Genomic DNA, 27388 nt, shown 5'->3' with positions numbered 1-27388 from the left:
AATGTCTTCTACTTCTTATTCTTTCTCTAAGTAAAGCTTTAATATTGGATGATATTACAGACTATTTAAAAGCATTAATCTGCTAAGAACAGATGCTAAGCTTGATCTAAATTAAAAGGCTATTGATGGATTCTATTAACCTTAAACATGGTCTTACACCACTAAATGACAAGTGCAATAAGGGATGTTCTAATTTAGTGGAGTGGCCAGATCATACAGTACAGTACAGTATGATGCCTCCAACCACTGGTGCAAAATAAAAATGATAAACCAGGGTAATTTGTAGCTCTCATTCAGTAACGGATTCTTCACACAGACTGTAATTCTTACTTGATACATGCCCACACTAAAAGGTAATGTGCCGCACTAATATGTCTGCTAATGCAGACACAAGTCAATACCAAAAAAAAAAATAGTAACAATTGTTCCCACTTTCTCTACAATGGAAACACATGCTCTTTATGGTATTAATGCAAAACCACAACTGATACCAAATTAAAAAAAGACTAACTGCAAAAAAATGTGCAAGTCTGCATGGAAGCCTCTACAGAGTGGAGATAAAAGGCAAATTTCCTGATAGTTTTTTTTTTTTAATCTGACTGACAACGTTTAAATAGGTATAGCAAGATCTCACACAATTTCCAAATATTCTCCATATGATATGCTATCATATGCTATTCATTCTCTCAAGTTAATGTAAAATGTGACAAACCAAAACTGAATATCAGACACGTACACAACCATTGGTGACTGATTTAGCGTCGATACTGCACAGCGCTGTACATTTGCTCTATAATTGTACGATAGTTTGGATTAAGTAGAACATCTTGTGACTGTTAAGCAAGGATTATCTCCACACAGTTGTGTGACTTGTGCGATCACAGGCAACGAGTGTGACCTTTTCTACGTCGAAAAACAAGCATCAACTGCATACAAGTTATGGCTTTCTTGACATTGATTTTTTTAAAGAAAACGTTGGGAAGCTGCTAGTAATTGATCCTTATCTTCCTCCCTACTCAGCTACCTCAATGGACTAAATATGTGTTAAATCATTTCCAGTCCTGTTTACATATCAAAGTCAAGGCTTGACTTTTGACATGGACTTTGAGCAAAAGGAATAATCACAATGTATCATTTGGATTAAATAAAATCTGTTGTATCGTTCTGTTAAAATTCTTCATTTAATTAAGTGTGAATGTCTTGCGGTTGCATCACTGTGATGTGCAATATGCATTGCTACTTCTGCAGGAAGTTTCTCTGATAGAAACATGCCATCAGTGATTTACAGGTGCATCACAAGCTCACGCAGTAGTGGGACAACCAATAACCACGTCCGATTTTAGTTCACAGTGACACAGACTGTATGCCAGAGTCAAATCCATTTATCCTGGCCCTTTATGAGACTGATCAGTTTTTCTCAGTGGCTACACACAGGTAAGTGTATGCGTGCATGTGTGTGTCTGTCAGCACCAGGGTTCACGCTGGGCTCTGCCTCGGGCCAGACTGTCTGCCCTCTGCCAGGCACTATTCATCAGGGCGAGGGCCTCACCACAACGCTTTTGCACAGACGGATCCAACACTTCTCTGTGGGGAAGGTTGACCTGTGTATAGTAAGGACATACATGAGGGTTCAACCAGATAGACAGCCAGTGGCAGTAGTTGTTGGATTTAAGATCTTGAATGCTAATATTTTGGGAAAGCCAATAGGGAAACATCACAGATTTTTTTTCCCCCTTAAACCACAGATAAGGACAGTGTATTTTCCCACCTGGAAAATGGCCTTCCATGTGTTGTCTAACACCTCCAGCAGTCGATTTCTCTCTTCACAGCCGCTGAAGTACAACACCCACGGAGGAAGGAACTGGGTCCGATCTGCTGCAAACTCCTACAGAGGCAGAAAGTGGGATGGTAAGAGAATTATACCAGTACTACTGGAATACTACTACTACTGTGTGTACGCACGCACGCACGCACGCACGCACGCACACACACACACACACACACACACACACACACACACACACACACACACACACACACACACACACACACACACACACACACACACACACACACACACACACACACACACACACACACACACACACACACACACACACACACACACACACACACACACACACACACACACACACACACGTCTGCTTATGTGTGCGTGCAAGACAAACAGTTACAGTGGGATACCGGTAAAAACTGAAGATGCTACCTTCATGTTAGTTAGGAATTAGGAAACCTTGTTTCTAAAGCTGTAACATACGGAATCATACGGGTCTCATTTGAGATTGTTCATTGATAAAAATTATACCTCGCAATTAATTTGTAACAGAAAATCTGGTGGAAGCACAAAATAAGCTAGATTTTAACTAAAACCTAGACCCATGAGGTCTTAAAAGTTTGAGGGGACGCCTGACCCCTTTAGCTTAATGCCACTAATACCAAAGTAAGTTAGTACAGTTTGTTTGGCATACACAAAAACTGCAGCATGATGTAGGATGTGTCTTGTATGCTAATGAGTGTCCCTTTTTAGACTGGAACTACTTTTACATATTTACATTAAGAGAGCATGGGAATCATTCATTTCATTAGTTCAGCCATATCTCAATCTGCAAAACATATGTTTTTTTATGTTAATTAGCATGCATAACCTGAGCAAACGCACATTCCTGAAAACTCAGGGGAACTTTGTAACATGGCTTAATTTCATAGTTAATACCTTACACATGAATACATTCAGTAATTAGTCAAAGTCTAATACAAAACTATTTATAGGATTAACACCAAGAGGAGTTAAAACAGATGGCCACTCACAATGACACAGTACTCCTTGTCGGCCTCCACGCTGACAAAAGTGACATCACAGATATCGGCGCTGCCCAGTGAACGGAAGAAGCTGGTCTGACAGTCCTGATGGCAAGTAAGCAGCTTCCTGTCTGTCATCACCAGGCAACACGGGATACACGGAGTGGGGGCCACACCTTGAGGGATGACCTGCAGGTAAGCCGGCTGTAATTTAATTATACTTTGCGCATACAGACAGGGCTTACATTAATCCATATTGACATTTTGTGACTTTCATTTCCACACAGTTGTGTGACTTGTGCAATCGGAGAGCATTACTTCTGTGTGTGCAAGGACTATGAACTTTTCTACATCGTAAACAAGCAACTGCATATATGGCTTTCTTGACATTTTTTTTTTTTTTTTTTTTTTTAAAGAAAACATTGGGAAGCTGCTGGTAAAGGATACTTGTATCTAGAGGTGGGCGATATGGAGAAAATCAAATATGATATTTTTGACCAAATACCTCGATATCCATACCGCAACGATATTGTAGTGTTGACTATTGGTGCTTTCACAAAATAATTACACAATGAAATTTTTGATAAACAATCATCAGTAATGGGGATATAATGACTAAGTGGGTAAAGGCAAACAATATAACAGTTACAACAGTCTGGTAAGTTCAGAAAATGACATAACTTTAATGTAATGCAGCCTTTAAAACCAGGAAAAGACAACACAATATCCAAAATCTAAGACGATATCTAGTCTCATATCACGATATCGATATAATATCGATATATTGCCCAGCTCTACTTGTATCCCCCCCATTCAGCTACCTCAATGTACTAAATATATGTTAAATAATTTTCAGTCCTGTTTATATACTCAAAGTCAGGCTGCCCAGGGAACGGAAGAAGCTGGTCTGAGCAGCTTCCTGTCTGTTATCACCAGGCAACATGGGATACATGGAGCGGGGCCACATCTTGCAAAAGATAACTTATTCAAGCAAAAACCTGCCTCTTGCACATTATGAGTATCAGCAGCTGTTGTAAAAAAGGCCTAGTGAATTAGGGAGGAAAACAGCCTGTACAGCCGGCACAGTGCAAGTCTACAGGGATTATATGTTAAGGGGTGTTTATGCACGGTCACTTCTGGTTGAAAGCTATGAAGAAAGCCAATCCAACCTGACTGATGAGTTACCCCACTTAAAATCAAATTAAATGCAACAGTGTGTGGGATATCACAATGAGTGTGTTGCGTGATAAAAGTGCTCCGTTTGTACTAATTCAGCATGTTATACATGCAATGTTAGAGATGTAAAATATGTTTGCTAAACACATGGTGTATGCACAATACGATTCCTTACCCCTTTGGAGACGGACTGGCAAAGCAGCAGCATCCAGTCGGCCATGTCCTGCTCATTGTTGGCGCTGAGCTCCAATGGCGGTCGCTCGGTCAGGATGACTTGGAAGGCGTGGGGACGCTCTGTGCTGTTTGAGCGACGGCAGCCTCCACAGTGCTCTCCTCTGTTGGGCACAAAGTAAACACCATTTTCTTGTGGGCTTTTTTTTTCTTTCACAGAAGACATTTTGAAACGTCACAGTAGAAAATGCACATTCATTTGAAAAATGAATGATGGCTGAATTAAATTTCGCTGCTTCAGTTTTAGGGTCCCGGTATTTTTGCATGTTGGCTCACTTTCACACTTGGCTTGTCATGGCTTACTAGGAAACTTGAATAGAACAGAGCCATCATTGTGTGGGAAAAAGGACGATCTCTCAGCTAGTTGAAGCTTACCCCATAGTGACCGACAGCAGAGGTGTCACATCAGTTCTTTCTGCATACAGGTACAGAATTCCCTTGCTGCAAGAAAAGACGACAACTATTTATATTTACCTTATCAGAAGCTTGACATTTATAATAGGTTTTCATATAATATAATATAATATATATTAGGGCTGTCAAAATTAACGCGTTAATTTTTGCGTTAATTTTTTAATATTTAACTCGTTAAAAAAAATTAACAAAATTAACGCAGCTGTGTTTGTTTACTTCATGTGGCGGCTGAGAAACGTAATACGTCTCCATAACACCAGGCGGCGCTACTCTGTAATGTTGCCCAAGTAATGAAAACCGGCAGCTGATTGGACGAACGCGTCACATGGGTTTGTTTTCTCCGGATATTGAGAGCCAGACTGTCATGACGGCCGTTCAGAATACAATCTCATATTGTACAAAGATAGTTCACTGAAGCATGTTTCTGAAAACATTTTTAAGCGAGAAATAGGCTGTGCAGTTGCTGAATCTGTCTTCATTTCAGCTCAACAAAGGTCAGTTTAGAAGATTTTCGTCAGATTTTGAGAGACTAGTCACGTCACCTCACTCCGCTCGCCATTTCCGGGTGAGTCCCGACTGCCCTGCCGCCGACTGAACTCTCGGCTCGTTGGAGATGAACTGCGCCTCGCCTGTAAAGTAGACGAGAGCAGGCGACAGCAGCCGGGGACGGTGACAAAAATCTGCTCTCAAGTCAGACAGTTTCTAGCCGTTTCAGCAGCCTTCAGCAGGACTAAATAAGCCAAATTGTCGCTGCTGTTGTTCTGAAAGATATTAAACATTCTGAACTTAGCAGAACCTTTCCTTGTTTGTTTTTTTCTTCATATTTGCAAAGTTAAATGATTTAGCATTTAAATATCCATTATTATAAGCTTCAGTCTCAATTTAAAAAAGTGATTAATCGCAATTAATTACAGCAATGTGCAATTAATTAGTTAATTTTTTTTAATCGATTGACAGCCCTAATATATATATATATATATATATATATATATATATATATATATATATATATATAACAAAGCTAAGAACCTAAAAAAGCCATATGGCTCTTTGTTTCTTAAAAAGGCGCTACAAAAAGAAATCATTGACACATTAATTTTAAGATATTACTGTTTCTATAATTGCAATAGGCAAGACGATTGCCAAAGAAATTGTCAGCCTCCACTCCACTCTGTGTTTTGTATTATACATTGTGTACCTCTGACAGATAACCCACTAAACAAGAGCTCAAGCTCTCAGTATGTCTGGCAATAGCAAAGAGTAAAAGGAAATACCACTTCCAATATGTTAGCAATTTTCACCAAAGCAGAAGTGCCAAAATGGGAAGTGAGTACTGGGGATTATGGTATGGTATTTTGGCACTCAACACAGTTTTCAGGATTACAGTTTTTTTAAATGCCTTAAACACCATAAATATTACAATCAGAAGTGACATTAATGCTTATCATTTGTGAAGGAAATAGCCTTCCCACCTTGTTATTACACAAAGTGGGAAGGTTAATGTCAGATGTAAAGTATCAAGTATGGAAGCCAGCCAATGTATATCTCAACAAACTGCTGAAACACCTGAAAGGGGGACTGATGTGCACGACCTGCACATACCTAAGGACGAGGTAGCAGCTTTTCCACAGCTCTTTGCCCAGGTAGGTGTTTCCTGCCCGGTACTGCAGAGTCCCCTCCTTGGTGCTGGAATGTAGTCCAGAGTTCAGTGGGCCACCCTGGGGTGACAAAGTCATGTCCATAGGATCCTCCCAGTGGACTAGTGAATACAGTTGGATAGATACTTCATATACCTAGAAAAACAGGAAAGTATTAGTTTACCACTGCTTTGAAAGTCAGTCAAGAATAGGAGTTCTAAAAAAGGACCTTATAAGAAGGAACTCCAAACATTTCTAGAATTATTACTAAGATTATTACAAGTAAAATTTGTTCATATTATAATTTGATTTGTATGAAATTTGAAAACTGCCTTACAGAGACTTAAGTGAAGTATTTCTCTCAGTGACCATCATCTTTGATTTTGCACTGCATTATTATGCAATTCATATATGTATATAATACAATTAAATATATTTTGACTGGCCTTGGATCTCAACTGCATCTAGAAAATAAAATGCTGTGCTACGTGTGTGTATGTGTTTGAGACACACTAGCTAAGATTTGTGTTAACTAATTTCTTGTGTCACAGATTTTCCAAAAAGTATCTGTTCTTTTACTTAAGTGTCTAGTACAGTCAAAGGCAGGAATACGCTGAGCCAGTAAAATAAACTTTTATGTCCTGGTTAAGATTTTGTCATTTGTCTTATGATAATTGGTTGATTAGTTACGTGTAGGTCAGCTTTTTCTCTGTTAAGACCAGACCTGTAACAAAGAGCCAATACAGTAAATCGGAAGTTTACCTCACAGTGAGATTCCTGGGAAACAAACTTAGAGAGAGACAGTTTTTCCATGGTAGCATCAGTCAGCACAGAGGGGTAAGGAGGCTCACGGCAACCTTTCACCATGGCTGACTTGAGAACAGACAAGAGCCACCTGTTAAGTGAAGAAAGATGGAGTGGATAAGGTCAGAGGAGAGATTAACAGTCACATAGAGCACAGGTATATCCACATGTGAAGGTGTGCATGCTGGCTCTTTGCACGGGGACACAAGGACGGCTGCACATACAGTGCTAAGCATAAGTGAATACACCCATGCTAAAGTTGACTAAAAAGAGGAATAAAAAAAAATCATCTTTTGGAAATTGATCTCAATGCCTTAATTAAAAAAATGAGGAAAAATCCAACCTTTAAGGACACCAATTTTCTTTGTGAATGAATAATGTATCGTTGATAAATAAATGTTCTTCCTTAAAATACAGGGGCTATAAGTAATTATGATAAAGATTTAAAGATAGATAGAGATTGGCATAGGGTACTTTCCATAAGATAATCTCTCAATGCATATCCAACCAGCTATTAGGCTAAGTGAAATAAAACCATGCCAATCTCTAGGTATGGTGAAGGGCATGTGATGATGTGGGGCTATTTTGAATTCCAAAGGCCAAGGGAACTTTATCCGGATGCATAGTATCCTGGATCCATGAAATAACTGGCCTTTAAAAATAAAACTCTGCCTGCCTCTATGGGATTTTAAGGAAGAACATTTATTTATTTACGATACATTATTCATTCACAAAGAAAATTGGTGTCCTTAAAGGTTGAATTCCTAATTTGTTTTAATTAAGGCATTAAGATCAATTTCCAAAAGATGATTTTTTTATTCCTCTTTTTAGTCAACTTTAGCATGGGTGTATTTACTTATGCTTAGCACTGTAGCTCGCAAAGACAGTGTATGGAATCAGAGTACCAAGAAACATGAGTCCGACAGGTAGACTCACACAGTCAGAGAGGCATCAGCTGTGTCTAACAGGAATTTTCTTCGTCTGTTAGTGCAAACCACCGTCACTGTCTGTTGGTCAAGGCCCACCTAAAGGAAAACAGCATTACAACTAATATATAATGTGTGCTCCACTGCCCCAGCTGTCACATCATGCTGGAGTCTACATGGTTCATCTTGTAATTAACTCTAGATGGATCACATTGAGGACCATGTAAACTGCAGATTTAGCCATGACGTGACAGTTGGGCCAATGGAGCACTGCACAACAATAACATATAACTCTATTAACTCATACATGTTTTGTAACATCAGGGAACTTAAATGACCATTTTAATTTTTTTATTAAACAAAGAGAAATGTTCTCCCTCCGTCCTATAATGGTCATAAATCAATACTAGAGTAGCCTACTACCTTGTTTAATGCTGCAATTAATAAAATGCAGAGGAGGAGAAAATAGCATCTGTCTTCACAAAAATCATCTGTTGAGCAATAATAGCCAAATACGCTTTATTTCTCTCCGTCTACTGTACAATGACAAATTCAAGTACAAAACATTTGGTCTCAAAGATCTCAACTACTGCCAGAAAATGCTTAGTTACGTTGTAACCTTGTAACCTCTCTGAGTGAAGAGACTCTCTCTCCACCAAACATATGGAATAAGTAACAGTGTAACTGTTAGTTATACAGGAGATCAGGTCATTTGAGTTCATGGCAAAACCTTCAAGTTTTCATTTTGTGACTTTCGATTGAATAAAAGGACTATTTTTTCCAGTCTTATTTCTTCATTGAAATTTTCTGTAAAATATTGTCATGATCCCATGTCTCGTCTCATGAGCTGGGTGTCTTGTCACACCCTTTGTTAGTTAGTTAGTTAGTGTAAGTGAGTGAGTACCATATGTATGTATGTATGTAAGTAAGTAAGTAAGTAAGGGCAGCCCAAGTCACAGACAAATGAGAGAAAATGGCAAACCCTGTTGTGCAGGATACCTACCGAAAGATAGTCCAGCTCATTATAAGAAACAGCATCTTCTACTGTGTAGGGCTTCTCTGCTGCACCTGTGAAGAAGAAGAAAAAAGTACAACCAAGAAATGCGGTTAGCACATGTTAATGTGAAGTATTTTCGGCCTACAGAAGAACCTTATTTAAATGTGTTCCCCACTTCCTAGAACATTGTATAGATCTTATGGGACCATTACAATGGATGTTTCAGAAAAATATACTCTCATGGTTACTAGTACAGGTGGACAACATTGGTTTGATTTCCTAAATTTAAGGACATTCAGATGCCGTTTCCCATGTGTAAAAAATGTATTTTGACTCCCAGTACAAATAGCAGTATGTCCCGACTTATGATTTGTACTGTTAATAAAGCCAATACATTAGGTCACATTAGGTTTTTAGCCACTTACCCTTCCTAAGAAGGTAGATGTAACAGTCAGTCAGCAGCAGGTAAAGGGGCTGCAGGTCCCCCTCCATATGGCCTGTGCTCATTCTCGCCATCTGAAAAAACCAAGATCAATTCTGTCAAGTGTCGGCAACCTCCATTTTAATCAGTCTCAAACTTTTCTGTTCACTAGTGATGCTTCTGGCAACTGGATTGCAGACTGTGGCACAGTGTTGCTACAAGTATAGCAGATAAGTTATGATAGTCCATCATCAGCTGTAAGTTTTCATTTATTTATTTACTATCTATTCACTTGATACTAGAAATTAGGCTAATAAAAGGTGATTTTTTTTTTTTTTTAACCTGGACCCTATTTCCCCATGCATTGGTGTTTAAGTGCAGTCTGCCTATCACCAGACCAAGCTCAATCTTTTAAGATTGAACATTAGTCTGGGGAGTCTGCTCTGTATTTTTTACTGCACAAGAGGCGTGATCAACGAGCATAGTTTATATGACTCTGTACGCAATTGGATAGTCCTTCAACCAATCAGACCAACGATCCGGGTGACGTAGCAGCGCCAGCGCCATCAACGGGTTGCTGCGCTTCGTTCCACTATGTTGAATGTAAACAAGAAGCTGCTTGGTCGCTTCTCTATCGTCATTGTGTTAAACCCAGGTGGATAAGCCAGTTTGTGATGCAAATTTGTAACGGAAGCAGGATAGATAAACGTACAGGTTTCCAGCCTGAACTGCAGTGTGAAATCAAATTGTTGGCAGATCGGGCTGGGTTTACCCAGTTAGTTTAAGTGACTTATGTGAACAAAAATCTTTGAAATTGCTCCAGTATTGTGGGAGAACGCTGTAACCAGCAGCTGCGAACCAGGCTGCAATGTAATGATAGGGCAAATGTCCATCGCCAATTTCGCCCACTAAAAGTGCTTTTTCTTGCCACTGACAGGCTCAGATTGTTATTCTGACATCATTATGGAAAGGATCCCTTCTGAGATAGACCTTTTTGTTAAAGAGTAAGATCATTTTTGTTTAGCCAGAAACAGCTTTAAAATTACTACCACCAAACCCACCAGACTCAAATAAACAATACTTTTAGCGTGTATAGAGCCAGCTTATTTTCACATGTAAATGGGTGAATTTTTTTTTTTAACCAAACCAGAGTCGTGATTGTTGGAACAGTGGGAAGATGAACCAAGACGGCCTTTGATGGTTTTATTTTGTTTCTGTTGACAAAGTGTATTTTACGATGATACAATTACTGTTCATTTAAATGGAGTATGGTAGGTTTGGTAATGGCGATTTAGGGGATGTTTCATGTTAAACATATTAATACAGCCTCAGAAAAAAGTTAAAAGGCAATTGACAAACTGATACTTGCAACACTTCCACTGAACCGTCTCCAAACCACTTCTTCCATCTCAAAACAAGTATGAGTCAATACTAAAACTTGCTTAAAAGACGTGTGATAGATGATCACTTTGCAAGACAATTAAAAACAGGCCTGGTAAAACACCATGGCATCACTGTGCTGCCTTACTTCTCTCATGATATTTTATCATTCAATTGTTAATGTTACATTCAAGCCATTACATATAAATACATTCACATTTTCTCCAAAGCATGTAACTTCTTTCAAAATGGATAAAAAACAATGAGTCTGTCTTCACCTTGAAGAGCTGCTCCTCATTCTCTCTGAATACATGAATCATGAGAAGAAGCAAGTGATTGTTGTCCACCCTGAAATATGAACAATGAAGAACATTAGACACCCTTTAAAACAACATTACAACAGCAACCAACTTAGTTTGTAGAAACTCTTTACTTAAACTCTGCAGGATGAGAACTTTCTGCTTCCTCAGCAAATGTTTTTTTGTCTCGATCTTCAGTGCCTTGCTCCCTGGTCTTCACGTCGGGCTTCTGTCCTGCTGACGCTTTTGCCGCTCCTTCATCTTCAAGGCCACCTGAAAGAGTCTGCGACTGGCTATGCTCTGGAGAGTCATAGTGGCCACCACCAGTGGAAGTAGAGTCTGGACTGTTGGGGGTAAAGCAGCGTAAGTCTGTAGGCGCAGGAGAGGCCTGCAGGAAGTTGTGCATTGTGGCCAGACGGGAGGGAGACGTCTCTCCTGCCGCTGGGTCAGGGGGCTCGCCCCCTGAATCCTCTCGAAAGGGCTGCTGTGCAGGGGGCTCGGGGCTCCGGTCACAGCCTTCGCTGCTTTTCTCCTCTCGGTGCTCCCAGGCCTCCTCCCTATCTAAAGACCCGTTGAGCCGGTCCATGACATCACGGAGGGGTTGGCCCACGGTGTCCATGGAGGTGTCCGTCATCTCTGGGAGCCGTAGGAGGCCTTCTATTCCGTCCTCATCGCCTTCCTCTACAACCTCTGATCCCACCCTGCTTCTCCTCAACTCTGCCTCAGCATCCACTTGGAACACAGTGCCGTTTAATGAATTTATATCCTCCGAGGCCAAGAGGCTGTTGTCCATTTCCAAATGCTCAGAGGAGACAGAGTTATGGATGCTGCCGATAGAATCTGTGGAGCCCTTCCCTCGTCGCTTCTTGGCTGGTTTCCGTCGTCTGGCCATCCTGGAAGACCAGAGTGGTTAGCTGTGGTTCCTCTCTGTTTTAATACAATTATATGAACTGTTCAGATAGAATATGAGCCTGTGAGCCAGAAAATAAAGCTGTAGCTACTGTACCTGATGACCTCCAGCTCATTGCTGGTGCTCTCTGTGTCATCTCCAGTGGTGGCGCTGTAGTAGCGGCTGGCCACATGAACTGGCGTTCCGTCGGCTGAGGTGTTGGTGGTGTTAGTGTCCGAGTCCTCGTTGAAGGGGTTGTGTCTGTACGTGGGGCTATGTGGAGCAAGATAAGCTGCTGCCTTCACCTTGACAGTGCCAGCAGAAAGGACCACTGTGTCGCTGATGACTGTCTGGGGATCAGAGCCACTGGATCGTGGGCAGCTGGCCTGGTCAGTCAGGTCACCCTCTAACATGACAAGTAACACCAAGAGTTAAGTAGCAGTCAGTCACCCACATTTTATATATATATATATATTATAAAATACACAGAGTTTTTGGCACTGTCTTGTCAGAATGTTGAACAATAAACTTTTTAGGTTTTAATATAGAAGGTAATTTAGAGTAGAGTTGTTTTTATTCGGTTAATTTTTTTGTTTTTTATCACCAATGGAAAGTTGACCAACAAGACAATTTCACAAAAACTTTGTGTATTTCTTCATCAGCATTGCACACAAACAAATGTTAGGGGCAGCAGTGTCTTGTAGTTCTTTGGCAGGGTCAGAGAGGCACAAAACACAATGCGTATCACATCAAGTAGGTACACGGCCGGGCAGCTTTCTTTGTAGTGGCACAGGCCGAGGCCAAGCATTACTTCTACAGCTAGAGATGGGTCATACAAATATTTAAATAATATAATTTGCAGGAATCAGCATTTTTGATTGATCATGAGTGGACTGACCAAGATGTTTCCACTAATTCATTCATGTGTTCGTCAAAATGTAATGCTTACTGCAAGCAGGTGCTGATGTAATACAAAGGAATTTGCACTCTATGACCTTAGCAACTATTCTTGAGTGTTACCTCACACACTACAGTTGAGCTAGGCCAGTGCCACATATCACACAGGAAGAGAAGACATTGCAAAAACGATACACCAGACAAACAGATAAGACAGTGTAATGGAGACAGACTGGACGAGGTGAGTACTAGGCAGTACACCAGGCATGTATCTTGCTGTGGTAAATAATAAGGCAGAGTGAGTATTAAGATCATACACCAGATGAGCAACACATGCAGAACTTGTCAGAAAAGAGTTCCATGTACTGTACCCACCCAACACCGAAGAGCTTCTTCCCAAACTTACCAGTCAACTTATTATGTATGATGACACATTTTTTGTTCCATTCACTTGTTTGTTAATTCAACTCATAAAATGATCAATTAATAAAAGCTTTACTAAAAATTTACTGTAAATTAAAATACTAATGTGGCTAGTTATATCAACCTCTCATGTTTGGGTAAGTTTAGAAGAGGGTAAATATAGAAGTTTGATGGTATGAGAAAAAAATGAAGCTATTGGCTTTCATAACTTTAATTGGCAAAAAAATGTGCCACCCAACTTTACACCCAAACCCACATCCCTTCCAACTGAACTCAATCCCAAAAATAGAAGTACTTTAACCCGTGTCCCCTTTGATCATGCTTCATTTCATGTCCTCAGAACAGCAGTTGTTTGCACCGGCTAGCTGTACTTTACATATTAAACATGTCTAATTACTGGCTGGAGTACCCAGCATGCATTGAGCACAAACTGCGGGATGGCCATGCCATATAGGAGGGAAGGATGAAAGGGCTGGAAAGGGAGGGGATGACCAATGTCCCACCTTCCCAGTCTGCACTTGGCAATGACTGCAACACGGGGAAGATGTCACCGAAATCATAATCTAAAAAAAGGAAGGATAATGTTCAACATTAGAGAAAGATGAAGTGGAGACAGGAGAGATGAGATTGATTCAATGGCAAAGAAACAGAAATAACATGACATTTGGTTTATGAAATAACAGAATCAATGGTGGAAAATAGACAAAGTGGGAACTAAAACTGAAACTGACTCAGCACTACAGTATGTGGAGAGTGATGGGGAAAGCATTCAGTAAGCACTGCAATCACCCGAATGAGAACATTCTGTAACCACGAGCCTCTGCATGCCAAGTGATCCATTTGATAAAATGCACTTTGTATACGTGAGTCACAAGTCTGCGAGGATCAATCCAACTTCTGCTTTACCATGCTTTTAGATGGACATCACTGTATGAATTCGTGCCAAAGCATACAAGTGTGCATTTACACTCCAGCCGGGCCTGATCAAATCATAAACCCAGAAATAAAGGCTGCTGTTGAGCAAGAGAGTCACATCCCAATTAGTCAATGAGGTGTCCAGATTAGAGGCACACAGAGACACAGCAGCACATAGAACTGACACTAGATATTTGACGGGGCTAATAGAAAAAGGAAGCAATTACTGACTGGCCATAACGATTCAGAATTACAAGCCAGTATGGGTCCAGATGATTATCAAACCAGTTAATCTAACTTCTAAAATTAGACAATCACTGGTGATAAAGTGAAGCAGTGCTGCTTACTAGAGATGTCCCAAGCTGATCCTGTGGATAGGTATCAAGGCCAATCCAGGCATATCTTAATGGCTCAGTAAGGGCTAAAAACTGATCCTTTCTCTGCTGAACTCTGCTGCGGACATTCTGCTGCATATGCAAGTAAAAATTTTAATGTGAATCTGAAAAATTATTCGATCGCACAGTTAATTGACACCCAGGTTGACAAAATACTAAAATTAATTAGCAAAGAGCAGTGTACAAAACACTCAACTAGCAGCTTCACATCTTAACTAGTGCCACGCCAGTTAAAATGATATATGTCACAGACGGCAGGTCATATCAGCTGTCGCTATTTAAACGTAAATTCCATGAGTAACTTGATGACAGGCCAAAGTGAAACTTGGTTGTTGTCTGGTGTGTGTGTGCTTTCTGTAAGCTGGTGATTGTTAAAGTAGAGGTAACACCATTCTGTACCACCACAATACAACTGTGAGTGGACTCAGTGTTTCTGTAGTCCCAACAACTCCAACAGAGTGATGTGTCTTCTCTCTGGCTGATTATGTCACATCAATTTTCTGAGTCATTCTCCCAGTTGAACTTTTATTATTCATATCATGTCAATAATTTTGTACGTATTAACTTTATGGTTCTGGTTCAGAACCTTCAGTATTTGGATCAAGAATCTTGTGGAAAAAAAGGTGGGCCAAATTTTAAAGGTCTGGTTATTTCGATGTGTCAGAAAAATATTGAATCAACATTCAGATAAATATAAGTATCGGATCGGACTCTGTATCTGCAAATATCCAACATTAAAGAACTCAGATTGGCATGGGGGCCAAAAAAAGTTGATCGGCACATCCCTACTGCTTACCTTCACTGGAGGGGGCTATGGCACTGTCATCCCACTCCAGGTTGGTGGAGGTGAGGGAGGTGAAAGAGTGCAGGGACAAGCTGTCTGAGCTGGGCAGCCTTTCCTCAAAGTCCAGCAGGTTCTGGGGTTTGTAGTATTCTGGCATGTAGGGGGCCACATCCAGATAGGGCACATCCTGAACCAGCAGGACCCAACAGAAGCGTTACATACTGTACATGCTGCTAGGAGCTGCATTTCTATTGATATTGTCATGAAATATATGCTAACCAGCTCCAGATCAAAGCGAATGAACTCCAGGCCAGACACCAGCGTGAGGAAGAGTGTGAGGTGGTCATGACTGCATACCAGTGCATTCCTAGCAGAGAATAAAATCAGATAGCTTTGTGTGAGTGAACGACGTTTACTCATCACAAAATTACTTGGGCATATCAATTTGTCCAACACAATTTGTAACAACCACAGAAAGTAATTCCTGAAATACAATATAATGTCCACTTTTTTAATAGTATCAATTTATGAATTCAGAATTCCTTTTCTTTAGGTAATCAAATCAGGGTTACTGGATGACTTACTTGAAATAATACTTCTGCAGTAACGCTTGGTTCTCCTGGAAAAGGCGTAGATAGCTCTCTAAAGAGCTCTCGCTCAATGCCAGGTATAACCATGCACGGCCTACACAGAAAAGAGAAGAGTTCTTTTCCATACATATAACCCATTGAATAATCAATCACCCCAAGTACGTGTTAGTGTATTCGACTGAGTGAAAGAGATGTCTCACTTCGACCGAGGTTGGTTGCTATGTTCTGAAGCTCATCTATCTGACGGACAGCCTCTCTCCTGGTGAAGTGAAGGACCAGGACCCAGTAGCCTGAGGAGATGTCTTGCAGGCTGTAATGTAGAAAACAGTCAATAATATCACATGAATGATGCCTAAAGTGGCAAGGGGAGTAGACCTATAGGCAAAAACATTATATTTTCACAGAAATGTAACAGTAAATATACTGTATCGCACCAAGATCAATTCTAGTAGTATAGTAGTATTGTAGCGTGGGTTCAAAAGCTGTAAACATTGAGACAGTTAACATGGAGGGACATGGGGTTGTACTGTATATGCAGAAAATAAAATAGGATTTACAACAGGATTTTTGCATGACAAATAAAACAAATCGGATCATTATTTGCTCTATGCAACTTTCCTCTTTCCAGTCAGTGTGCAATTGACTTGCAGTAAGCCTCTTACCCATACAGCAGAGCATGGTCAAGATGTTCACAGAGGCGCTGAAGGACCCGGTCATGATTTCGGATGGCTGGAGTCTCATCTTCACAGGCCGCAAAGTAACTCTGCAACTGTAGAGAGACATTGTTTCTCTGCTGTTTGCTGGTAAGAGGAGCATTTAACTCCAACTGCAGTTTTAAGAACTGATTGTATTTGGCCCTTATTATAAATGATTGTTCAGCCAATTGGGCATGTTGAATGGTCCTCCAAGGACGTTAGGGTTAGGGTTACTGGTAAACTGGTGATTACTGAATAAAGAAATTGCATTAATGCAAACATGACAAATAAGTTCTGTTTTGGCTGTAATATTAATTTCTAACCTGATAATGAAGTAATTTCATTGTAGTGGACACTACATTAAGTGTGCTCAATGGTGTTCACATCAATATTGGGTGAACACAGTAAGAATTGTTGCCCTTTTTCTACATGATCCAAGGATTAGGACAGAGCAACATGCAGTCATAGCAACCAAGGAATGTAGTACCAAGCAGTGAAATGTTCCTGACCTAAATCCCACTAAGTATGTATTTTACTGCAGTGATTCCAGTGTGCAGGTTACTCCTTGTACTTGCGATTTTACTACTGAAGACCAGACTGAAGGCAAGTAACCCATGAAACAAGCAGTGAGTGAGTTGGCTGCAGCACAGGTCTGACGGAGCATCACCAGAGAAAATACCACATGTCTGCTGATGTCTGTGGGTTGCCAGTCATGAGATATGGTTGTAAAGGATATGTACAAATATACATACAAATATCAAGTAAAATTGGTTCCCTTAAATTGGGGGACTCTGTATTAAAAGGGCTACAACTGAATTTCTACATTGTTCATCTGATGTGGATGTAATTAATGATCACAGGACCCACTTTTACCCTTTGTCATTTTCATTACAAATCCAATGTGCTGGCATACAGAGCAAAATCAACCAAAAAAACTCTGAATACACTGGACCGTGTGTATCTTCTTGGATTTGAAGAATAAAAAATAATTCTACTATTTCTAATGACATATACAAAGCACAATGTTAGATGCAGGCAGTTCTACTATATCGCTAGTTCACAGATGACGCTTAATGTCTTTTATTGTTGTGGTCCACGATCCTGCTGTGACCCACAGTATTGAAACCCTGAGGCATGAACCAAGTATAGGTCGGAGTAGCTTTGAGGATTGTGACCAAAAGAGGGTGTGTGAGTGTTTGTGTGTGTCTGTGTGTACACTGTCAATATGTATGTGCACTATTTCACCCTAATCGACATCCCATAAGAACTTGTATCCTGTGACTTCACATGAAGCAATGTTTGTTTGAGGCACACACTGTACACTTTGTTAAAAGCTTCAGGTATATTATTAAATAAACACTTTCACAGTCCCTTTGCAGTCTTCACAATAAAAGACGTTAATGAAACAGGGTAAATGGACTAAAAAGTATTAAGACAAATGTGAATTAAGAAAGTAAGACCCATTACTGGGTGCATTGCATTAAACACTGGTGGACTAGTAATGGGAAATTACTGAGACAGAGACAGATGAGAGCGCATGCTAAATAAAAATGCAAATGCACTTAGTTTTGGAAAGTGAATGTAAAAAGCATGCGGGGAGAGTAGGAAGAATATGCAATGCTGTCTGTCAGGTTATGTCAGGGTGTCCAGGCATTGCTGGAAAAATATCTAAAATATTTCATAACTCCAATAGAAATTAGGAGCAAAGACCTACTGGCTAACCATTATTTTGCAAAAATGTTGGATGTGTTTACAACACATGCCGCAGTAAGCAATAACAGGGGCTTGATGCCACTATTGGTCACTGTGATCAAAAAGATAAACTAGAACAACATAACAACCGTGAAACAAAGGTGAATTAAGAAATCGTAGGGAATAGTCTATAGGTTATTTGATTATATCAGTTAGGGAAAGGCCCTCCTGGTACAGCGAGCTGGTAATGTCCCACCGACTTGAAAGTTGCTGTCTTTGGCAGACAAAAGATGACCTAACGTTAGCTACAGTATCTCATGTGAAAAAGCTTCAATTTTGTGACAATGTTTAAGTGTTCTGACCAACTGGACAGCGCTTACCTTCTTGACAGACAGGGAGATGTTTTCCAATATGCGATCCTTTACTTTGAGTTGATCCATCACTGGTCTGTTGGCAGCTTACAGCAGGCTGTCAGCTGACTCCCAAAGCAGACCTCTTGTTTTGCTAAAGCTAACGCTGCCGCCCGCTTTAGCTAGCTAGCTAACATTATCTTGCCGTCCAAAGCAGTCGGCTGCCAAACTAAAGATACAGCTTTGTTTGTCAATTGTAGACATTCAATTGACAGCACCGCTAGTTCACAACCATCATGTCAGTGCCAAGCATGCAGCGCGATAAGTCAACCTCTGTCAACGGAACCGGTTAGCCATGTAATGTTTGCCTAGCTTCGCCTTATAGCTGTAACGCTAGCCACTTGACTTTTTTTTTGACGCTACACTTAGGGTAGGGGTGGCTAGCAAGTTTTGAGTCCAACCATGGATAACTTTAAGCAGCAATTGTGGTTATCACACTCTCCGTTTCATCACTGTGGTTGGCTATTGTAAACTACATTAAGTTACCCTTTCGCGTACTTGCCGATAAGTTAGCTAATAACACCAAAGAAACGAATGCTAAGGTACTACTGACCTAATTGTACGCTCCAGTGACTGTACGGTCAGTGGATTACGTCACCACCAGCCTCGCGTGGGAGGACTATAGAGACTGAACGGAGTTCAAAAAGTAGGACTATTAAAAGTTGTATTTGCTCTGCTTTGTGGAAACATACAATGCATCATAAAATATAACTTGATTGTGAATCATCAGCACCAACTCGTCAATTCGGCGCGCCCGTGCATGACTCCAGAAACTTACTCGTCAATAATAAATAGCGTTTTGAATTGGTTCACCCAGAGCCCTCGAAGGGTAAGCGTCTTCGAGGGCTCTGGTTCACCACGTCCTCATTCAAAGTGACTGCATCTTGTGGAGGACGCTTGAGCAACGTCGGACTTTTACTCAAGATGGATATGGCTTACGGCAACTGAAATGTCTTATGTAAATCATGTCTTATATGCACATTCCCCCCCATTTTTGCAAAGCAGTTGCTAATTTAAGCGGTCGTATTTTTAAACGTAGTTTGGCATGTAAACTCTCTAAACCAGGGGTGGCGAACCTGTGGCTCTTGAGCCACATGCGGCTCTTTGCCTGCTCCTTTGAGGCTCTTACTGTGTGGCTGGGGGCTGTGTTATTGGTAGATTTTTTTTTTAACTTTTTGAAACATTTCAGATAAGTTTAAAAAAAAAAAAAAATAAAGCATTTCAATTATGCATTTGCCAATTATTTTAAAATAAAAAATAATGCAGCAGAGTTTTTTTTATGGACAGATTCTGCAACCTGAGGAAAAAAATGCGGCCACAGATCACCTTCCTCATTAACCCTTTTACTGTTGATTGTTTGAAAGCCCCTCTAGTGACAAATGAGTGAAAGAGTGGCCACAACAGAGTACAACCAGACCTAAAAAGGATTGTGGATAACAAAGACTGTCAAGTTTCCCACTGAGTCAATCTAAGTAAGAAAAAAAAAAAAACTATGAAAACTGCTATGTATTATGACTTTCATTAGATCTGGAAGTCACTGTTGTAATATGGACGTGCATGTGTTGTGTGGCTTTTTGCTATGGTGCGTGTTTTTTTGTGGCTCTTTATGCTGAACTGGTTGGCCACCCCTGCTCTAAACCAATGTCGTTTCCTAGGACAGTAACATTACATCACTACAAACGACATATGTTTGTCAGTCACAGCGTAGCATTATTTAAGTAAAAGGTTCAGAAATCCAGATTTCAATACATTGTGAAAATCACTTACACAATTACGAGTACAATTATGCCATGTCACAAAATGAACAGGACGTTCTATTGAGTGGAATGTTAATATTTTATTGTTAAGATGACTCCAACTTTTTTGGAAACACTTATCAAAAACAAATTAACAGTTGGCATAATCAGTGCATGTAGTTACCAAAATAAACCTTCCTAAATTGAGAAAATGTGGGTCATATTTTAATAAGGATTTATTTTATGTTTCAAGGCAAATGCTTTACTTAAGAGATAACTTATCAACTGTAAAGTAACTTTATACAAAACGCTGACTGACTTCAGGACATTTACAGGCTTCTGAGTAATTTCAGAGTAAAAAAAAAAAAAAAAAATCCAAAAAGACAAACCCCAACCACTGCATTACAGTCACCCCCTTTTTTCCTCCAGCCCCGGATTAGTTAAGTAACCAAATAAGTGAACAGAAACTGTATTTTTACGGAGGACTGCAGTCCAAATCCCTGCGTGAAGATTCAAGCCATCAAAAGACATTCTAATTCAACTCTTCACATGTTTAACTCTATAATCGTGTTATCCCTTCCCCGTTGTCTCTCTGCATTAGTCTGACTTCTCCTTCTCTTTCATGTGCAAGAAGACTACGCTGAAGACAAAGAGTCCTGCCATCATGGAGAAGACGCTGGCATAGTATGGGAAAGCTGAGGGGATGAAGCGCTCGTACTGAGTGTGCTGCAGGGGGCGCACTGATACCTGTGATGAAGAAACCAAATGGTAGAAGTTAGGCCGCCATTCATTAGAGCATCGTTGTTACATGCATTACAAATAAGAGGAACCGCTTCCAAGCCACAGTACACAGAAAGTAAACTTATGATACACCAAGGTTTTGGGAGATTGTCCTACGGGTATTCCCTGGAATACCTCATTAGACATTGCGAACAATATGTTGTTCATCTCTTTCCATCAATTAACAAAGATGAATGAACTATAAAATGATTCAATCTCTAGTATTGCTGGCAATTTGCATTTGCCACTTTCCATGCATGGAGATCTCCACCAGTATTTTGATTTGGGTGTGCCCAAGTGAAGTAAACCTTCCGATTAACTTGCCTGGGTGGAGGAGTAGAGATGTGTGTATCCCAGTCGGTTGTAGTCCACCTTGAACTGGAAGACGCCGTACACATCAGGCAGCTTGAACTGGACACTATATTTATCTCCTAGAAGAAAGACAACACAGGATCAATAGTGGACACAGTTTGTAAGTGCGAAGGTGCATACAGATGAAACCTACAAATCACATGGTGCAATGCATTTAGACTGTAAGCATGAATTAAAAATCAATTCATTAGTACTGTATATGTTCCATTAGCACAGCAACGTACCCTTTTTCTTGAGATAAGTCCTGACAAAGGGATCGATCCTCACAAACTCAAGCTGAATATCGTCTCCGTCGAACGGAACCCAGCGACCCTCGGTCAACATCTCAATGACAATACTGTACTCCTGTTAAGGAAAGTTTGACACCGATTGAGATATACACGTTAAAATACAGAGCCCTTAATTCAGGCCAAGACAAACATCTTCAGGGTGACGGTTGTTCACATAAGGCCCTGGACATTTTAAACCCACCACAAGGTCAGTGATTGTGTATGCTGCAGGGGGAGTGATCTCTCCAACGGGATGATGGGTAACAGCTCCCACCCTGAGGACTCCGGCCTCCTTGAACACCCAGCGAGACAGAGCCTCGGCCAGCTCCATGTTCCCTGTGTGCTCATACCTAACAAAGACCATGACAAGAAGAAGTGTGCTTCAAACACAGGGGATTCATAACTGGATAATACAGATTTTCTTTTTTTTTTATGAAAATAAAAGGTGTTCTTTGACCACCTCTGATGGGACGCAGTTTGTTTCATTACAAAATATAATATTTATTTGTCAGTAGGAGGATTTACACACTACTTATTTGGAGCGAGCAGGTTTTTGTATCAGCAGGTTCTGTTTTAACATGAAAATTTCAACATTTTTTAAATACTGCTAATTAGCAAAAAAATAACTCTGAAGCAAACTCAAAAATCTCAGTGTTGACCTTTGAGAAAACAAAAAAGAAAAAGAAAAATTGGCCAAATTCCCCATACCAACCATGACTGGTTGTTACAGTCTCATGTTAACTACACAGGTCTTAAATGTAACACCCTAATACTTATTCAAAGACCATGTAAGACTACTTTTCATTTACAAATTAGCTTCATGAGTTGAGAAAAGTGTTTTATAATGCACAGAGCTGCAGACTTAAAGCTACAGTTGGTAACTTTTATAAAAAAATAACTGTCATACTTGTTGAAACTCTCACTAAATCCTGACAGTACTACATGAACCAGATAAGCTGTAAAGTATATATAAAAAAAAATTATCACATTCCTCTGCCTCCTTCTGATGCTCTGATTGCTCCCTTGAACTCTGATCAAACTGTGAAACTAGGCAGCGCTGCTCAAATATGAATCAAGATTCCATTACTGCATTGCCTATTTCTTCACTCAAATGTGTTCAGAAACATATTTTAGTGAACTGCTTAGCTGTAAAATAAGAAAAGTTGGCTCTGATCGGTGGGCTGCGTTTGGTTTTAGCTTGACTTGTTCACAAACGTTCTCATTTTACAGCTGAACAGTACACTAAAATGTGTTAAGAAATGGGCAATGCAGTAAGATAATCTTGATTCACATTTGATGAGCGCTGCCTAGTTTGACTAGCCTGACTCCGCCCTCCTACGTACTTCCGCTCAATTTTCATTTTCCTTCAGTACAGCATCTGGGTTTGCGGTATATTCTTGGATTTTCTCCAGCCAAATCTTTACCGGTCCAATCAGCGAACAGAGGGAGTGGCTGAGAACGATGACGTTGAGGTTGTGCACTAGTTTGAGTTGTAGTTCCGTAATGGCGGCGGAGAAAGATGCGAGCGAAGCCATTCGGTCCATTGTGGCAACGCTGCCGAATATCCAGAAGTTAAAGACCGAGCAACAACAATCTTTGCTGAGTTTTGTTGGTGGCCATGATGTTGTGGCCCTCCTCCCCACGGGGTTCGGGAAAAGTTTGATTTTCCAGCTCGCTCCGTTAGTAGTGAAGGAGTTAGCTAAGGCGAACGCTAGCGATGCTAAGCCAACGTCACGACCAAACGTTAGCGATTGGTTATGGCAGATCCAGAGTGGCTCTGGGCAGATCTAATAGTTTTAAACTTCACAGTACCCGTCTTCAAGGAAGTTAACACTTGTCAATAGAGAGTGGTCAGACTCTCTGTACAAATGAAATGTACCAGAGTCTGGTAGGACCAGGCTATAGTTTGACAGCTTGATCGCAGTTCAAGAGCAGTGATGGACACTGCGTTAAAGTCACCTCGGCTCTGATTGGCGGTTTATCTTCGGGCACAGTGGAATCTTGCAAATGCCATTAGGAGCACTAATGGAATTTCTTTTTACAGATAATCTGTCTCCTGTGCTACTGTCATATATAGTGAGAGTTTTAGCAAATATGACAAAGGTTGTTTTTTTTTTTTTACAAAATGTAGCCACTGAATCTTTATGGCAACCTTCAGGGTCTTTTAAGACACTGAACTGTAAGCATCTCAAGACTCTGTAAGGAATTACAAATGCCTGCATCACACATGGTTGAGTAGTAAGTGAACATCACCATTCACATGGAAAAACAAAAATGAGTGACCAGAATGTCACTAATGACTAATTTTTATTTTGTAATTGGAAGCTGTAATAGCATTCATGAGAATAAGGATGTGATGAACAGTGAAGACTACCTCTGGGAGCCAGGCGTGGCCTTCTGCACAGCAGAATTGAAGAAGGCATCGCTGAAGAACTCCAGGGAACCGCTGAAAACCACTCTGGCGTTGTTTCTGGCCTGAAGGCCGGCGATAAGCAGGGTGTTCTTGCCAACAGCATGGGGGTACTGGAGAGGTAAAAAATATATTAGTAGTCAGAAACAAAAAAAAACAACATTAAATCTTATGTAGTTCATTTCTAATGCAGAGGACATAAGGCTATCTATGGCTTCTGACTCTCCACATAAACACTTGCATCTCCAAGTCATAGATGAGCAAAACAAAACCGCATCTCCATTAGGCTCTCCAGCAGTTAAATTCCCACCTTTCTATTGTGTGGAGGCATGGCAGAACTTGAGCAAATAAGCAGCTTCTAATCACATTCAGGACATAGGAGGATCATAATGAATCAACTTCTTTATAAATTAATAATCAGACATAGTTTTTATGTTCAGTATTCTCACCTGAGAGACAGGTCGGTCAGGGAAAAACGAGTAGGAAGTAGATGAGCCGGTGAGAATATCCAGGACAAGAGGATTCTCTGGGTCTGCCACCATGCTGCAAGAGTGGAGGGGGGCATTGGATGTTAGTCAGACTTTATATTATTACTATTATTATTATTATTATTATTATTATTATTATTATTATTATTATTATTATTATTATTCTTTATACAGCTTCCATTTGTGAGTAATGCACTAAACCTTTGAACATTACTGAACTGGTGCGACATAAAATGGCATCTCTGTTTCAGTCAAGTAAAGATTATGTGAAAAGTTAACCTTGGGAGGTGCTGCTCAAAGTAATAAAGTATTTCATTTACAGTATTTAATTGATATAGTAATGATTTAATGATTTAAGAGCAGTGAGTGAATGTCTTTGCTGCTGCTTCGGAATATCAATTGTGTCAACATACTAAATGGTAGAGTGGAGAAGTGCAGTAATACTTTGTACACTTGGTTGTTAAAATGCAAATCGTGTTCAGGTGTGCTTACCCAACACCCTTGAATAAAACAGGTTTATTGGTGGGTTTGCCGACAATAGTTGGAGCTTTCATCAGGTTCTCTGGATCAGCAACAATCAGGGTGTGCTGGAGACAAGAAGGACCATTTGTAAATAACAACATGGAGTGTCTGTTTTAAAGACTGGATCAGAGAAACAAAGTGAGGTGCCTGCTGTCTGAACAGAATTCTGTTTACCTCTCCAGGGTCAGACACGTCAAAGTTGTGATGGTCAATGACAGCAGTCTTTTCTTCATCAAACTCGATGCCACACTCACTTCCCAGCTCCCTCAGTGGGTCACCTGTGTAAGAAGGAGAAGAGCATTAATATATGCAATATTATGGAATTGTATATAATATTAAAGAAAAGCTGTTGGAAATCAACTGACCAATATCTGAACTGGCAGCAACCAGGACATTGCCTCCACCATCAATAAAGGATGTAATGGTCTCCACATTTATATTTCCTCCAAAGTCTGCCAAATGACCAAAAAGAAATGAATGTAAATGATTGTTTCAACAAGGCGTACGCAAGCCATAAAACGGTTAACTTGATTTTGAATTAGGAGTGTGAAGTTTACCCTCAACTGATGGTGAGAAGATGATTAAATGGTCATACAGGAACTGGCCATATTTGATCAGAGATAGAGAGGGATCATCAGCCGTCTTGAATGCAATGTCAAAGCCACGATCTGAAAACAAGAGATACGTTATCACTGGAACATTGACACACTTGTTGTTGCATTTTTGCAGTAACTTTTTGCATTGCATGTATTTCCAAAGGTCCGGAGACCTCTACATTATAACTCCCATGTTATATGCACTGACGTCATAGATAAGATGCGCAATACCTCCTGTCACTGCTTATTCTCAAGGGTCAAGTGAAACCACTAGAATTATGAAAATACGTGGTATTTTCAAAATCACCTATATGTTCTGATTGACTTCCTATGTACAGTAGAAACTCCTGGCTTACACATGGTAAATTCGACTGCCCAAATGGGAAAGTGGGTTTTCTCCACTATATATTGCACCTGCTTGCAAGTCAAGGGAAATAGCTGGACATAAATTGGCAAGCCCATTTAAAGTATATTAGCATGCAAATCATTAATTATTTCATCCTGTTACCAATCTTTTGCATATGAATGTATTATAATGTAGCATCGATCAATTGCATCAGACATAACTTAATATATGGTTTATAACTGATAAAATATAAAGATTGTATTAAATAATTATATTATCTATTTGGTGTACTAAGTATGCCGAAATGAAGAGTAGCCCCGTGTCTATCCAATGCAGTGAAAGTTAACATTACCAAGCACGTATACTACTATTAATTAGTTAAAATACATTAAACTGCCATCGCCTTGAATGAACTTTGACGAGACACAGCGCACATAATAAAGCTAACGTTAGGATAAAGTTAGAAGCCTTGCTGTGCTGCATGACGCTCAAGTCCTAAAGGCTCTAACGTTATATTCCCTGCAAAGACATATTAGCCATACAAGGTATGGCTAATCTACAACAGTATAGAGGAGAGTATTTATGGATGAAAAAAAGCACGAATTTTGTACTGACCTGCCAAACTGCGGAAGAAGATTGAATGTGTGTCTCTGATGTTGAGGTTGTCCAGTAGAACGAGCGTTTTGCCGTCAGCCAAAGCACAATGCAACATGGAGGCTAACGAAAGGAATAAAAGGACACTGTTGTCCAAAAGTCTGAACCTCCTTTGGGTCATCATTCTGGTCTGTTTTTTGGATGAGGGTAAAGAACCGGACCGGTTCGTGTGCACGACTGCTGTCAACGACGCCATTTTGCTGCAGAAGTCGACGTCAGCGTTAGGAGTCGACTTAACTTTGACCCCAAATTCCAGCCAATCGCAGAGAGGAACGCGTCGGCCTGACTGTCACTCCGCCAACGGGATGAAAGCTCTAGTATAAGACTGACAATCACGGAAGCCAAGTCTCGGGACAGAAATGTTACTATATTTATTGAATAATCATAACTAAGACCAATAATTCCATGATTTTATCATGA

The 27388-nt window shown here is 40.2% G+C and overlaps 2 protein-coding genes across 3 annotated transcripts; both read right to left on the bottom strand.

Moving 5' to 3' along the window:
• Positions 1–548: 548 nt before the first annotated feature.
• plekhm2 (pleckstrin homology domain containing, family M (with RUN domain) member 2) lies at positions 549–19857 on the bottom strand. 2 transcript variants are annotated; one of them, XM_028582513.1, is made up of 20 exons: positions 18766–19856; positions 16661–16767; positions 16199–16308; positions 15993–16092; positions 15688–15775; positions 15421–15595; positions 13818–13877; positions 12112–12400; positions 11240–11998; positions 11085–11154; positions 9431–9521; positions 9012–9076; positions 8019–8107; positions 7041–7173; positions 6244–6434; positions 4603–4668; positions 4172–4331; positions 2830–3009; positions 1769–1885; positions 549–1601 (listed from the first exon to the last, which is right to left on the bottom strand). In XM_028582513.1, the coding sequence occupies exons 1-20, from the start codon at positions 18823–18825 to the stop codon at positions 1464–1466; spliced, it is 3048 nt and encodes a 1015-aa protein (XP_028438314.1). In that variant the 5' UTR covers positions 18826–19856; the 3' UTR covers positions 549–1463. The 2 variants fall into 2 exon arrangements, with proteins under 2 accessions (XP_028438314.1, XP_028438315.1); XM_028582514.1 differs by lacking the exon at positions 13818–13877 and having other exon boundaries at positions 18766–19857.
• A 755-nt stretch (positions 19858–20612) lies between these two features.
• Positions 20613–27215, bottom strand: ddost (dolichyl-diphosphooligosaccharide--protein glycosyltransferase subunit (non-catalytic)). Its single transcript, XM_028583026.1, has 11 exons — positions 26930–27215; positions 25930–26040; positions 25738–25824; positions 25547–25650; positions 25343–25437; positions 24812–24905; positions 24327–24475; positions 22155–22302; positions 21908–22028; positions 21636–21742; positions 20613–21278 (listed from the first exon to the last, which is right to left on the bottom strand). The coding sequence occupies exons 1-11, from the start codon at positions 27162–27164 to the stop codon at positions 21129–21131; spliced, it is 1401 nt and encodes a 466-aa protein (XP_028438827.1). The 5' UTR covers positions 27165–27215; the 3' UTR covers positions 20613–21128.
• Between the last annotated feature and the right edge of the window lie 173 nt (positions 27216–27388).

The sequence above is a fragment of the Perca flavescens genome, chromosome 7, assembly GCF_004354835.1.
Source record: "Perca flavescens isolate YP-PL-M2 chromosome 7, PFLA_1.0, whole genome shotgun sequence".
Classification (NCBI taxonomy): Eukaryota; Metazoa; Chordata; class Actinopteri; order Perciformes; family Percidae; genus Perca; species Perca flavescens.
Note: the sequence above shows the minus strand (reverse complement) of the source record. Positions and strands in the feature narration are given on the sequence as shown.

Coding starts and splice junctions, on each gene's coding strand:
- plekhm2 (XM_028582513.1), bottom strand. CDS start 18,825: ATGGATCAACTCAAAGTAAAGGATCGCATATTGGAAAACATCTCCCTG. Junction 15,776..15,992: donor CTGCAGAAGTATTATTTCAA/GTAAGTCATCCA, acceptor ATTCTCTGCTAG/GAATGCACTGGTATGCAGTC. Junction 1,886..2,829: donor ACAAGGAGTACTGTGTCATT/GTGAGTGGCCAT, acceptor CTGCCTCTGTAG/GAGTTTGCAGCAGATCGGAC.
- ddost (XM_028583026.1), bottom strand. CDS start 27,164: ATGGCGTCGTTGACAGCAGTCGTGCACACGAACCGGTCCGGTTCTTTA. Junction 22,029..22,154: donor ACACAATCACTGACCTTGTG/GTGGGTTTAAAA, acceptor TTTCCTTAACAG/GAGTACAGTATTGTCATTGA. Junction 21,743..21,907: donor GACTTATCTCAAGAAAAAGG/GTACGTTGCTGT, acceptor TCTTTCTTCTAG/GAGATAAATATAGTGTCCAG.